Source organism: Staurois parvus, unplaced genomic scaffold (genome assembly GCF_062004578.1).
Source record: "Staurois parvus isolate SC_StPar_1 unplaced genomic scaffold, SC_StPar_1.0 ptg000120l, whole genome shotgun sequence".
In the NCBI taxonomy this organism is placed as follows: domain Eukaryota; kingdom Metazoa; phylum Chordata; class Amphibia; order Anura; family Ranidae; genus Staurois; species Staurois parvus.
The window spans coordinates 7317343-7333328 of record NW_028317916.1 but is presented as its reverse complement, the minus strand read 5'-3'; the positions used below and the strand labels follow the sequence as shown (position 1 = coordinate 7333328).

The window sequence follows — 15986 nt, the reverse complement described above, 5'->3', positions numbered from 1 at the left end:
AATCAAACCAAAAACACTGAAATTTGCCAAGTTCGCACGTCACTGAGCAAAGTCACAAAATCGTTTTCAGTGTCTGATGCCGAATTTCCCCACGAATCATTATCACTCAATTCTGCAAGTAGTTCTAATTTACTATCGCTGTTCTCTAGCTGGTCTAAAACCGCGTTTGACCTAAAGGGATGCTTTTTGGACGCCATGGTCATTTCTCAGTTTCCAGGCAGAAAGAACAGTACAAATGCAGGCAGGGCACATAACAAAGCACTAGGGACAAAATGTATGTGAAATGGTTTGATACAGTAATGTTTTACTATGTGATTTTAGTGTATTTAGTGAATGTCACTTTTTGACATTTTTAAATTTCCGGCCAGTTCCGTCCCCGTACATCCTGACGTCGCAGGGAACGGAACCCAGAAGGCAGATGCCGGCATCGGCCGAAGGACATTGCCGGGACGCTGCAGGGGGGACATCGCGGGAGCGCAGGACAAGGTAAGTGATCGAGGGATCCCGGAGCAATACTGCAGGGTATTCCCGAGAGTAGGTCAGGGTTACCGCTTGTGGTGCTGAAATTTTAACCCGAGCTACACTCGGGAATACCTCGAGGGAGGTTAAAGTGTTATTAAAATGGCAGTGTTTTTTTATCTCCTAACACTAGTCACAATAAACTACTGTACAGAAATTTGTTGAAATCTGTATCTAAGCAATTTACAGCGTTCAGGGTTGCTGGCTCCTGCTTAGTATTGCTTTTCTGTACTTCCAGTCTTCATGGGGAAGAGTTACCAGTGGACAGGGCAGTCTCAAATCACTCTATTAACTTGAAGAAGGGTAGGGATAGGGAAGTGTCTTGCTATTCTAAGCTGTGGGGTTGTGTGTTTCTATTGACGCACACAGTGTTTGGAGACAATGTAGTTCCTGCATGGAAGGGTGACTTCATAGGACGCTGCAAAAGAAAGAAGCCACTCTGAAATGGGAAACCTGGGGCAGTGGTCATGGTATCAGCTTAAACTGGAACATAGGCAAGCATTACAAGATAAAGAAAATGCATACTCGATAAGTGATTAGGCAGAGGGGCACTTGTCTTTTTAAAAATCCATACAGAGCCATGTATTTCCATCAGTTTAGCAATCATTTGCTATTCCTAGCAATCTAACTCTAGCAATATTAGTATCTGTACTGAGCTAATAAAAATCTCCTGTGTACCTCTTAGTGAAAATAGAGGGATTACCCTACTATCCCTCCCAGAGCACACCTGTCTAAGGCTTCCTATGCTATTTATCTTTTTAACGTACTCCAAAGGACTTTGCAATGTAATGTACATTTGTAGTTAATCCAGATCGATGTTTTGACGAGACTGAAGACCATTCATGTAAATGTGTGTGTTTTTTTTGCATTAATTCAGTTATTCAAAGCTTTATAGCAAGCACTGAATCATTCACATCAGTCCTTGAAGAAGTTAACCATGTAATTTACTTAATATAGTCACGCATTGTCATACAGTGCTGAGCCAGATAACCTTACCTGGAACTTGGTATGTACAATGTATCTGTAGACTAAAATGCTAAATTATTATTCAAAATATTAGCTATATTGCACTTCAGATATTAACATCTTCATTGTTACTTTTAATTATGCTCATTAACTGTAAAGGCAGCAATAATCTGCTGCTTTGTAGTATTTGGTCCTGTGGGCATAACCTAAAGCTCACTTGTTGTTTTACTAGAATATATTGAGCCTTTACATGTCTGCATAGAAGCCTTTGATTGTAATATTATCCTCTACTAGAAGGCTGCTACAAGGGATTGGTTATCAACTTGCACACATGGTAGTTTGTAACCTGGGGATAGTTGGCATGCTGCCGTTAATTGCAGATACCCTTGAGACAAATGTTGTAGTTGTTAAAATAATACAAACACAAATTGCTGGTGGTTTAGTTAAAATAATAGGCTAAAATACTAATGCATGTTTAAAGAGTGACTAATAACTAAAACGAAAAAAAAAAAATCAAAACAATTGTAAGAAAAGTAAAAGTAAGCTAGTGAAATAAATCAGATTCAAAATAAAACAAGCTGTTTTGTAAAATTAAAACACTAAAATAAAAACATAAAATAATATTTATTTATTTAATTAATCAAATTAGTTGGTAAGCAGCCTTTAGAAACCACATATTGTATGTGCTTGCCAGCATCTCCAAAAATAGTGGACTTACCTAATTTATCTGTTTTGCACTTTTCATAAATTGTTGAAAATGTGTTTAATTTCCATGGCCTCTCTGTATATACTGTACATAAAGGTGAGGTTTCCATAAAGGGCTATAGTGTGATAACATGCAAATTGACCTTGAGATGGCTCATTATGGTATTTTGTTGTTTTTACTACTTCTATTATAATGGTACATTTGGGGCATTAGAGCTTAAGGTTTGGGAGATATTAGGGAGTTCATAAGTGTAATGTTCAATGTTTTCTCTGATTGGTCCACTGGGAGTTTTGTCTCAAGGGATTACTTGGCTAGACCTTCATATCCCTTCATATTTGTTGGTATTGAAAATAAAAGCAAACATGCTTAAAGGTACAAACAGTCATAGACAAAAGACTTTTCATTAATGATCAACTGTTACTTTCTCCATATTAAAGACTGTTTTCACAGTAAGGTATTTTTACTATTGGGTAACAAAATTTGAACTTCAACTACCACATTTTACTAGAATTGACAAGAAAAGATTGGGCATGTTTCTTCATCTGAAATATGTGTATTTGATAACGAGTAATTAAAAAGAAAAAAACCTGGGGTATTACTTTAGTTGACGGGCTTAAAGTATAACTAAAGGCAACTTTTTTTTTTCAATTTTGGACAGAGTAGGAAGGGATTAGAATACCCATCAGGTTTTTTTTATTGTTGTCTGTGTTCCTGTTAGAGGTTTCTCATGTTTAGTGTTATTGTTGAAAACGAAAGTGAAAGAAAATCCCAAATTTTGGGTTATCCCCAGAACCGGAATAGTTGAGGAATTTTCTAATGGGGGCACTAGTTCTGGTGATACTGGTGACAACCAGGGATTTCCTCATTTTGGAGGGATTTCTTCTCGCATTCTATTTTGGCTATGGGACACAAAGTGAAGGGAAATCTCCCCAAAGCGACACAAATGGCAAAAAAAACTGACAGGGTTATAAGCCTCTATTACTCTATCCCCCCAAAACGTTTTGTCTTTAGTTCTACTTTAATTGTATTTTGTGAAGGTGTTTATGACTAGTCTTTACACTGTAAAAATGGTTTCTTCTGCCTTGTGATTCTGAAACTGTGAGGGGCATTTACAAAATCCCCACAAACTGAAAATGTGCAATTTCTTTTACATGGTAAAAAGCGTGCAGTTTTACTTTTTGAATACTTTGAACCTGGCCCAATGCTGGCTATTTTTAGGAAATAATTATTTTTTCATGATCTATATGTGATCGTTGTAGAAAAAAATAAACAATACATGACAATGGGTTCCCAAAGCAATATGGGACATCTAAAGAGACAGCACAACAGAGCAGCTTACTTTGCAGCTCCCCTTATCTGTTTAAAAAAAAAAAAAAAACTTAAACTGATCTATCTAATAAGGGAGGAGTCCATGCTCTGATGACTCATTCCATAGACAGCTCCAAACACTGACCAAGAGAGTGTCTCTAGGGGACACCCTTTTTTATGAAGGTGTGGTAGTGGTTGATCATTTCACCCTGACATCATCATGTCAAGATGGCCCTCCTGTCTAAAGTGCATGTGAGTCTGTCACAACACCCTAGCATCGTCACAGACTGTCATGGTGTCCCCTACCTGATAGGAGACCAAAATTACAAGGGCAGCTTCTCTTGTACCTTCAGCCCAAGTGCCTCTGAAAGTAAAGCAGATGGCACTAAGAAACAGTTGGAACATGGAGGATGTACAGAACCCTGCAGACAGTAATGTGAGGCTAGCAGTCAGTCAAGCCACAGAAACAACTAGAAGCTGAAAAGGAACTCTGGCTAGACAGTGGGTTCAGGAAGGCAGAGTTCCCTAATGATGTCAGCTGGCATGTTTGTAGAAGACCACAACTGGATCTTGGAGCAGTCCAGGACAGGTGGTTGACAGCATGGAACAGATTCAGAAACAATAGCAATGGCACAAAGCAGGCCAAGGTCAGCAACAAGCAGGCAGTGCAGTACCAAATCATGATCAAGATCATGTTCAGAGATGAAGTTGAGGTCAGAAACTGGATAGGCAAAGGTACAGGGCATGATCTAAACAGCTCAGGAGTATACCAGGTTAGTACCTATATACAAACTGAAGGTCAGTTAACACCGACACTGAGTTTAGCAGTCCCTTAAATAGGCCATTTGGCACCACTGATGTCGCTGTACACTGATCTAACTGGCTAACAGGTATTCCCAGATAAAAAGTTTGTGTGACAAAAATATTTTATTTATCTGACAAAAACGTTTTGTTTTTGTTTTTTCCTCTCCATGATAATGATATGTACAAAACCAGCATTCGTTCCCTTTAAGTCTATAGTTTCCATATCATACCAGTTGCAGACATAAGGCAGATGGTATATGACAAACCGTGTACGCAACCCTTCGCTAACTCTTTTCGGCCTAATTTATCCCCTTCTCCTATAGCTAATATTTTACTGCGGGGGGGGGGGGGGGGTTATACTTTTTGAAATCATTGACAGTTGTGCATTCTTCTTTTTGTTTGTCAAGGTATTTTTAGTGTCAAACAAAAAATGCACAAACTTGAACTTCATCACATATATACTGTAAATAACTTTGCAATGCTTTGTACTAATGCATCATAATTTTAGTGTGATTATAAATGGGTAAAATTTTAGATTAAATTGTATCCTTTTTATTTACAGCAACACTAATGTTTTTAAAACTAACACTGACCAAATAGGAAAAAAGTGTGATATTTGATTTTTTTTTCTATAGTATAGAAAATAAAATCATTCTTACAATACATTCTAACATCACTAAAAGATAGCACTGTTTGTGCCGAAAAAATGCAAAATATGTAATGACAAAGTTATCAATGAATGACCAAGCCCATATCAGAACAATTGTTCTGGTCCATAAGGGTTATAAAGGTGCAAGAGCTAATATGGTAATAATAATTTATTTAACATACTGTAGTAAAAAATTTTAAAATACTAAAAAATGTAAAGCAAAAGTAGCTTATGTGAAGATGGTTGCTCATTATCAATGAATATTGTTTGATCATCTGCAGTTTTTATTGTAGGGGAATGTATTTACAGTTGTTGTATGTGTTCTAGCAATGGCTCTTCAACCTCAGAAGATTTGTTCTGGAAGTTAGATGCACTGCAACAGTTTATTCATGATCTTCACTGGCCAGAACCAGAGTTTGCCAACCACTTGGAGCAACGTCTTAAACTCATGGCAAGTGATATGATAGAAGCCTGCGTAAAAAGGTAATAATATGGGTTTGTTAATTTCAGTTAATTGTTTTGCTTACAGCTTGGCCATTTTAACTGATTGATTGTTTATTAAGTTTCACGTACTTAAACAAATACATTTAGTATGAGGTTGAAAGTCAGTGTATAAGATAACATACAGTATATAAAGTGCCTTATCAACAGTCTTCAGTAATAATATCTTTGCTGTAGTACAGGTTTTCAGTGCCCCATTCTTCTATTCTATCATGAGATTTTATTTAAAAAGTTTCTTCAAAAACTGTCCTTTTGTTTCAGCGTTGCTGCCAAATCAGAACATATAAAGTCCAGACTCCCTTTTTTTATATTTATTTATCATAGATATCCAACGCTTTTAGAGGTATGATCATATTTGAGTGACATCTGAAGCAATCATAATCATTGCTTCTAATGATTTCTTCAATTTAATCAGTCCAGTACACACATTTTTGAACACCTTTTCCTTATAAAAAGGATCCCTTTTAACCCCTGATAAGAATTCTTTTTACACTGTGTGCACAATTATTAGGCACGTTGTATTGTTGAGGATTCATTTCATTGTACAACTACAGTTCTCTCAGTCAATCCAAAATGTTTATAAACCTCAAACCTGAATATTTAAGAAAGTAAAAGTGTGGTTTTGGATTTCTTAGGAGAATATCTATGTGTGCACAATTATTGGGCCACTATTAGTGTGCAGAATGCAACTAAATGAAAAATGAAAATTTTCCAATCTCATTGTTAATTTTCATCTGTTAAAGTGAAAGTAATAAACAACTCAAAATTACAAACATTTCTGACATTTATAAAAAAAATAAATAAATCGGTGACCAATATAGCCACCCTTCTTTTCAATAACAGTCATAAGCCTTCCATTCATGGAGTCTGCCAGTTTCTTGATCTGTTAACAATCAGCTTTTTGTGCAGCAGCAACCACAGCCTTCCAGACACTGTTCAGAGAGGTGTACTGTTTTCCTTCACCGTAAATCTCCTAAGAAGAGCCCACAAGTTCCTCCATATTGTTTAGGTCAGGTGAGCAAGGGGGCCATGTCATTATTCTTTAATCTTTATGGCCTTTACAGGCTAGCCACGTAGTGGACTACTTCAGTGCATGCGATGAAGCATTGTCCTGCATAAATATCATGATGGTCTTAAAAGATGCAGACTTTTTCCTGTACCACTGCTTGAAGAAACTGGCAGTAGGTTTGGGAGTTGATTTTGAGTCCATCTTCAACCCGAAAAGGTCCACCTAGCTATATCAGTACCCTACCTCCACCTTGCTGGTGTCTGAGTCGAAGTAGAGCTCTGTGCCCGTTACTGATCCAGCCATCCATTTCGTCCGTCAAGAGTCACTGTCATCTCATCAATCCGTAAAACCTTTGAAAAATCTATCTTCAGATATTTCTTGGCCCAGTCTTAAAGTTTCAACTTGTGCGTCTCTGAGCACTGAACACCTTGTACTTCTGGGCACTCCAGGTAGGTAGCAGTTCTGGAATATATCAGCACTGGAGGATAATGGCTTCCTGGTAGCTTCACGTTTGATTCTTCTCAAATCTTTGGCAGATAATTTGCGTCTTTTTTTTTTTTTTTTCAACACGTTTCTTGTGACTCTGCTGACTATTTGCAACAAATCATTTAATAGTTCTGTGACTATGTCCCAATATCTTGGCAATTTCAAGAGTGCTGCTTCCCTCTGAAAAACCTTTTAAAATTTTTGACTCAGTTAAATATCTATTTTGGCCCATTTTGCCTGAGGAAAAGAATCTGCCTAATAATTATGCACACCTTGATAAAGGGTGTTGATTTCGTTAGGCCACACACTCTCTCATTTCACAAATACACATCACATGAGATGTTTAAATCCAATAAGCATTCAAGTTTATAGAGCTTGGGGTTGGTCAATATGCATTTAAATGATGATTTGGTCAAAATACCCACGTGCCTAATAATTGTGAACACAGTGTATGATATGAATGTGAAAAAATTTGATTCTGAACTTGAGGTACTTGACTTAGATGATTGAAAAATGTGCAAACAATGTTGCCAGGCAGTGAGAAAAGCAAATAGAATTCTAAAGTCTATCACTAGAGGGATCAGCAGCAGGAGCAAGGAGGTCCTCATTCCCCTATATAGATTTTTAGTTAGACCTCATTTAGAATACTGTCTCTAGATAGAACATGTCCAGAGATGGACGGCAAAAATGGTGAAAGGTCAGTGGGTTAAAACATGTCAGGAAAGACTGCAGAAATGTAATATGTATAGTCTTGAAGAGAGAAAGGAAAGGCAAGACATGACTGAAACCTTTAAAGGGGAACTAAACCTTCCTTTCCTTTTCAGTCAAGGAAGCTGCCATCTTAGTCTCTGTTTGATCTGCAACTGTCATGTGATCAGTTTTTACACCAACCATTTGATGATTTGACAGGTTAAAAGCACAAACAAATGTGACAGTTAGAATTCCTGGCATGCTGGTAATGTAACTGTGTTTTGATACCATAAAGTCAATGGGTTTAGTTCTGCTTTAACTACATTAAAATGGAATTCCAGTCTTTGCTTAAACCTGCTTCCACTTCCCTTTTTTTTCCCTTTAACAGATTTATTGCAGTATATTATGCATATTGTGCAATATACAGTAATACAGGTATAAAGGAACTCGCATACACATAAGGAGACATTAATGTAACTCCAAAATGACATTTATAAATAATGGCTCAATAAGGTACTACATTAGATCCTTATATGAGCTTCCAACTTCTTGTCACAGTAATGTGACCAGGGACTATCACCTTTAGTACAAAAACACTTTTTGAAGTTCTTTGCAGAGGTATGCTATCTTGCTTTGGTCCAGTGGATATAAGACTGGGCAGTTCAAAGTTATAATTGAAGAAAAATCAACACTTAAAATTCAGTAGTAGATGGGATATGGTGTATTAAAGATTACAACAGGGTATTACATTGTTCAGTAATTTGGATGGTTGGGATAATGCTGCTCTCTTGTCCTCATCTAGACTATCCTTTTTTCTCAAACACGCATAACAGTTGCAGTTTTATTCTGACATGTATTCAGTAGATATGTTTGTGTAATAAATATGTGAAATTGTGAATTAACTGAGAAAATCACACTCATTTCCTTATCAGAATTATAGATACTATGTGTATGTGTCTTTAATGTACAATGTTTTTATATGTCTTGAAAATAAATGAAATGACATTTCTCTGCATTGCACAATGTAATAAAAAGCATGATATCTTACAAATACTGTAATTGTTTTGTTTTTTTTGGGCCCCATGTGCTTTAACTGTAATGTGCTAGTACCCGCAGCATATTAGCACATTTATGGTAGACTTTCTACCACTGCTTTTCCCCCAGTCCTCCTCTTGGGTTGCAACTCTTTGGCTGCTTGTTGGCTAGACCATGATGAGGTCACATCCACATATGTGCAAGGGAGTCACATCCTCATGGCAAAGAGTGTTGCCACAAATATATGCTGAGCTGCATATGTACGGAGAAGGGTCAGAAACTGTTGGGAAAACAAAAATGTTACAGATGTTACTAGAACAGGAGGTAAGGTTAGATTCTCCAATGGGGAAACCTGTTTCAGTGACAATTGTCCAAGAGGGGAATTTCCCTCACTTTGTAGAGATGTCCAAACAGGAAATAAAGGAAAATATCAGCAATAGCACCCAGAAAAGAAAAACAGACTGACAGGGGTTTTGATCCTTATTTAATCCAAAACCTAAAAGAAAAATGTCTTGGCTACACATTTGCTTTAAAAGCCTTCTTCATAGTGGGTTCATAGGATAGCTGTTGTACGCAAGTGCAAAATACTTGAGATGCCTTGGTTTCTGGGGTATCTCCTGTCATCCTGTTGTGAGACTTTTCTCCTACCCTCAAGATGATCTTAAACACTTAGCTTTGATTTTAGCTTACACGGGATCAAGTATACTAATCGCACTGATGTTTCTCCTATCCATGTTCTCAATTTTCTCTTTCCTTCTTATAAAAGAGTAGTAGTATATAATCATTTTCACAATGAATCACAGATGGGCTTCAACGTTTTTTCTTTTTTTTTTTCTTTTAATCTATTAATTTTTTTAGAGCTACAAAACCACTTTATTTCAAAACTACATAACAAAAACTTTCTCACAAAATTTAATCCAATACCCTTTTCCCACCCCATTCCACTATCCCACTCCACCTCCCCCCCACCCCCACCCCGTTTGTATCCTCCCCATACTCACCCTGTTTTCATCCACTTCTTGTTTCTCTCATATTTATCCATCTATCTTTGCCACACTCCTCTCTCTGTCGTATCTTTTATCTCTCCCTATTTCTTTATACTCCAATCAGTTCAAGGTATCTTTTTGATATTTTAAATTCATACCATCTTTCCCGTTTTTTTTTAATTTCTCCATTTTATCTTCTTCGAAATGGTATAGTTCCTCCATCCTGTATATACTGTATACTCCACTATTTTTATCCAATCTTTTATTTTTGGGGTCTCCTGGACCTGACAAAATATGGGGATCAGTCCTTTTGCCTTTTGTTCCAAGCTCCTCTTCCCACTTTTCCAAAAATGCTGGAGGCTCCAATCCAGATATTGTGAAAATCTTATAAATACTCGAAGTAACATGTTTTCATGTTAGATTTGAACTTAACGTTTGCTCAAATGGATACACATCTTTCTCCTTCCTGAATGGTTTCAGGAGCGCAGCAACAAAATGACCCAATTGATAATAACGCCATTCATCTAGTGTAAAAAATAACTCCTTTTTTTTTTTTAGTTCTTGAAAAGAACATAATTCCCCTTTTTCTATAATGTCTTTCAAACGTGCATTTCTATATGTTATCCATTTTCCTGCAATATTATCTTTCCCTGGTGGGAAAAATTCTGAACCCACCAACGGAATTAACAATGAGTTATGTTCCCACACCCTTTGTGAATTAAATCCCACACCCTCATTACATTACGTGTCAATGTGCTCGTATTTTCATCTACTCTACTACGGAACTGCTGTGGAATCCAAATAATCCTATCTAATTGTGACTTAGTGTATTTTCCATTTTTACTCAATTTTTCCCTTTTACATTATACTTCCAATCTACTATTGGTGAAATTAACACAGCATGATAGTTCCTCTTAAAATCCGGAAAGTTTAACCCCCAAATTATTTTGTCCTTGCATCTTTTTGTAAGGTCCGTTTCTCTATCTTTGGAACACTTATATTTAATATCTCTGCCTTTGAGGGGTTAATCTTTAAATTCGATAACTCTCCATAGTATTTTAATATTTGCATCAAATTAGGTAATGTTCGTCTTGGGTTTGCGATATAAAATAACATGTCGTCTGCATATGCTGCGACCTTATGTTCTACATCCCCTAGCCAAAGTCCTTTTACATCTATACTATTTTGTATCATTGCTAATAGTGGCTCCAGAGTTCTAACAAACAGGGGAGACGATGGACATCCCGGCCTTGTTCCGTCAAACATTTTAAAGAACTGTGACAGTGAACCATTAACCTTTACCGCAGCTGATGGATTACTATATAACTTTCTTATTCACTGTAGCATTTTGGGTCCAATCCCTAGTTCCTCTAAAGTATCTATCATAAATCCCCAGTCTACCTTGTTGAAGGCTTTTTCAGCGTCAATTGACAGAATTATCACAGAGGATTTTTCTCTTACTTTTTTGCATAAGGATCTATTATCTTAACCACTTCATGTCCGGACACTTTCACCCCCTTCCTGTCCAGGCCAATTTTCAGCTTTCAGCGCTCTCACATTGTGAATGACAATTACTCAGGCATACGACACTGTATCCAAATGAAATTATTATAATTTTTTTCAAACAAATAGAGCTTTTATTTTGTGGTATTTAATTACCACTGGGGTTTTTATTTTTTGCTAGAAAAATGAAAAAAAGACTGAAAATTTTGAAAAAAAACCCCATCTTTTTCTTAGTTTTTGTTACAAAATTTTGCAAATAAATATACTTTCTTCATAAATTGAGGCCAAAATCCATTGTGCTACATTTTGTTTGTAGAAATAACCCAAATCAGTGTGTATTATTTAATCTTTGTGAAAGTTAGAGTCTATAGACCACGGTATATATATTTGAAAATGTATCAATCCTGATGTACTGACTACCTATATAAATTCTTGGGGCCCTAAAATGCCAGGACAGTGCAAACACCCCCCAAATGACTCCTTTTTGGAAAGTAGACAGTCTGAGGTATTTAATGAGAGGAATGTAGATTTTTTTGAAGTTGTCATTTTTTGCCAATTTTTGAGGAAAATTATGAAAGTAAACTATTTTTTTTTCCACAAAGTTGTCATTTAACAAGTTCTTTATCTCACACGGCATAGACATACTTGCAATTACACCCCAAAACACATTCTGCTACTCTTCCAGAGTATGGCGATACCACATGTGTGAAATCTTTTTACAGCTTAGCCACATAAAAGGGCCCCACATCCAATAAGAACCTTTAGGCGTTCTAGGGGCAAAAATTACACATCTAATTTCTTGACTGTCTATCACAGTTTTGGAGGTCCTGGAGCACCAGGACAATTGAATTACCCACAAAATGACCCCATTTTGGAAAGAAAACACCCCAAGGTATGTTTTAAGAGGCATGGGGAGTCCTCTGAAGACTTCATTTTTTGCCACAAGTTTTTGGAAAATGTAAAAAGAAAACGAAAATGTATTTTTTTCTACACAAAGTTGTCAATCTATGAGATATTTCTAATAAACTGCATAGGCATACTTAAAATTGCACCCCAAAACACATTCTCTAACTCTTCCTGAATGTGGCGATACCACATGTGTGAGACTTTTTCACAGTCTGGCCTCATAGAGGGGCTCCACATCCAATAAGCACCTTTTGGAGTTATAGGGGCAAAAATTACACATCTAATTTCTTGACTACCTATTGCCGTTTTGGAGGTCATGGAGCATCAGGACAATGGAATTACCCACAAAATGACCCCATTTTGGAAAGCAAACACCCCAAGGTATGTTTTAAGAGGCATGGGGAGTCCTCTGAAGACTTCATTTTTTGCCACATTTATTTTTTTTTATGCAAAGTTGTCAATCTATGAGATATTTCTATTACACAGCATAGGCACACTTAAAATTACACCTCAAAATGCATTCTTAACTCCTGCTGAATATGGCGATACCAAATGTGTGAGACTTTTTCACAGTCTGGCCACATAGAGGGGCTCCACATCCAATAAGCACCTGTTAGCGTTCTAAGGGCAAAAATTAAACATCTAATTTCTTGGGCCACTTGTGTGGTGATCAGGAACACTGCTGGGCCACTGCAGTGATCAGGGCCACTGCTGGGCCACTTGTGTGGTGATCAGGGACACTGCTGGGCTGCTGTGGCAATCAGGGACACTGTGGTGATCAGGGACACTGCTGGACCACTTGTGTGGCGATCAGGGACACTGCTTGGCCACTGCGTCAATCAGGGACACTGCTGGACCACTTGTGTGGCAATCAGGGACACTGCTTGGCCACTGCGTCAATCAGGGACATTGCTGGGCCACTTGTGTGGCAATCATTGACACTTCGGTAATCAGGGACACTGCTGGACCACTTGTGCAGCGATCAGGGACACTGTGGCGATCAGGGACACTGCCGGGCCACTTGAATGGCGATGAGGGACACTGCTTGGCCACTGCAGCGATCAGGGACACTGCTGGGCCACTTGTGTGGCGATCAGTGACACTGCTGGGCCACTTCGGTGATCAGGGACACTGCTGGGCCACTTGTGTGGCTATCAGGAACACTTCTGGGCTACTGCGGTGATCAGGGCCACTGCTGGGCCACTTGTGTGGCGATCAGGGCCACTGCGGCGATCAGGGACACTACTGGACCACTTGTGCGGTGATCAGGGACACTGCGGTGATCAGGGACACTACTGGACCACTTGTGCGGCGATCAGGGACACTGCTTGGCCACTGCGTCAATCAGGGACATTGCTGGGCCACTTGTGTGGCAATCAGGGACACTTCGGTAATCAGGGACACTGCTGGACCACTTGTGCGGTGATCAGGGACACTGTGGCGATCAGGGACACTGCCGGGCCACTTGTATGGCGATGAAGGACACTGCTTGGCCACTGCAGCGATCAGGGACACTGCTGGGCCACTTCGGTGATCAGGGACACTGCTGGGCCACTTGTGTGGCGATCAGGGTCACTGCTGGGCCACTTCGGTAATCAGGGACACTGCTGGGCCACTTGTGTGGCGATCAGGGACACTGCAGCGATCAGGGACACTTCTGGGCCACTTGTGTGGGGATCAGGGACACTGCTTGGCCACTGCGGCAATCAGGAACACTGCTGAGCCATTTGTGTGGCAATCAAGGACACTGCTGGGCCACTTGTGTGGCAATCAGGGACACTGCGGTGATCAGGGACACTGCTGTACCACTTGTGCGGCGATCAGGGACACTGCTGGGCCACTGCGGCGATCAGGGATACTGCTGGGCCACATGTGTAGCAATCAGGAACACCGCTGGGCCACTGCAGTGATCAGGGACACTGCTGAGCCACTGCAGTGATCAGGGACACTGCTGGGCCACTGCAGTGATCAGGGACACTGCTGGACCACTTGGGTGGCAATCAGGGACACTACTGGGCCACTTGTGTGCTGATCAGAGACACTGCTTGGCCACTGCGGCAATCAGGGACACTGCTGGGCCACTTGTGTGGTGATCAGGGCCACTGCGGCGATCAGGGACACTGCTGGACCACTTGTGTGGCGATCAGGGACACTGCGGCGATCAGGGACACTGCTGGACCACTTGTGCGGCGATCAGGGACACTGCGGTGATCAGGGACACTGCTGGACCACTTGTGCGCGATCAGGGACACTGCTGGACCACTTGTGTGGCGATCAGGGACACTGCGGCGATCAGGGACACTGATGGACCACTTGTGCGGCGATCAGGGACACTGCGGTGATCAGGGACACTGCTGGACCACTTGTGCGGTGATTAGAGACACTGCTGGGCCACTTGTGCGGCGATCAGGGACACTGCAGCGATCAGGGACACTTCTGGGCCACTTGTGTGGGGATCAGGGCACTGCTTGGCCACTGCGGCAATCAGGGACACTGCTGGGCCACTTGTGTGGCAATCAGGGACACTGCTGGGCCACTTGTGTGGCAATCAGGGACACTGCAGTGATCAGGGACACTGTTGGACCACTTGTGCGGCGATCAGGGACACTGCTGGGCCACTGCAGCCATCAGGGATACTGCTGGGCCACATGTGTAGCAATCAGGAACACCGCTGGGCCACTGCGGTGATCACGGACACTGCTGGGCCACTGCAGTGTTCAGGGACACTGCTGGGCCACTTGTGTGCTGATCAGGGACACTGCTGGGCCACTGCAGTGATCAGGGACACTGCTGGACCACTTGTGTGGCAATCAGGGACACTACTGAGCCACTTGTGTGCTGATCAGAGACATTGCTTGGCCACTGCGGCGATCAGGAACACTGCTGGACCACTTGTGTGGCGATCAGAAACACTGCTTGGCCACTGCAGTGATCAGGGACACTGCTGAGCCACTTGTGTGGCGATCAGGAACACTGCTGGGCCACTGCGGTGATCAGGGACACTGCTGGGCCACTGCAGTGATCAGGGACACTGCTGGGGCACTGCGGTGATCAGGGACACTGCTGGGCCACTGCGGCAATCAGGGACACTGCTGGACAACTTGTGTGGTGATCAGGGCCACTGCTGGGCCACTTGTGGGGCAATCAGGGCCACTGCTGGGCCACTGCGGTGATCAGGGACACTGCTGGGCCACTGCAGTGATCAGGGACACTGCTGGGCCACTGCAGTGATCAGGGACACTGATGGGGCACTGCGGTGATCAGGGACACTGCTGGGCCACTGCGGCAATCAGGGACACTGCTGGACAACTTGTGTGGTGATCAGGGCCACTGCTGGGCCACTTGTGGGGCAATCAGGGCCACTGCTTGGCCACTGCGGTGATCAGGGACACTGCTGGGCCACTTGTGGGGCGATCAGGGCCACTTTTGGGGCAATCAGGGCCACTTGTGGGCAATCAGGGCCACTTGTGGGGTGATCAGGTGTCACTGAGGTGGAGGGCAGTTTGTTTTCTTGCTATCTGCTCCTTCTCTCACAGACAGAACTCCGTGAGAGGAGGAGGCGGCTTTTGTTTACATAGATTGTGTCCTTGTTGGACACAGCTGATCACATGGTATAGGACCGATTTCATTGGTCCTGTACCATGTCACGTGATCCTCCATGTCCGTTGGACTCGGCGATCATCGGGCTCACGGGTGTGCGCTCTAGGAGCCGCTCACAAGCCTCAGATGCAGGACGCTGTTCAGAAATGGCAACTCGCTCCTGGAGGTGTCCCTTCCCGCCGTTCATAAACAGCGGCCAGACAGGAAGTGGTAATCCATTTTCTTTTCCTGGAATGAATGCCACTTCATCTAAGTGTATCCAATCCAGAATCAATTCTTTCATCCTCATTGCTAAAACCTTTGCGTATAGTTTTGTGT

The 15986-nt window shown here is 41.2% G+C and overlaps 1 protein-coding gene across 6 annotated transcripts in view; it reads left to right on the top strand.

Annotated features, from left to right (window-relative positions):
* CADPS2 (calcium dependent secretion activator 2) overlaps positions 1 to 15986 on the top strand; it is a 694049-nt gene that overhangs the window by 484330 nt on the left and 193733 nt on the right. For all 6 annotated transcript variants that reach the window (XM_089672135.1, XM_089672134.1, XM_089672133.1 and 3 more), the window contains one exon: positions 5280 to 5435. In XM_089672135.1, coding sequence (XP_089528261.1) covers positions 5280 to 5435 — 156 coding nt within the window. The remainder of the gene's footprint in view (positions 1 to 5279; positions 5436 to 15986) is intronic.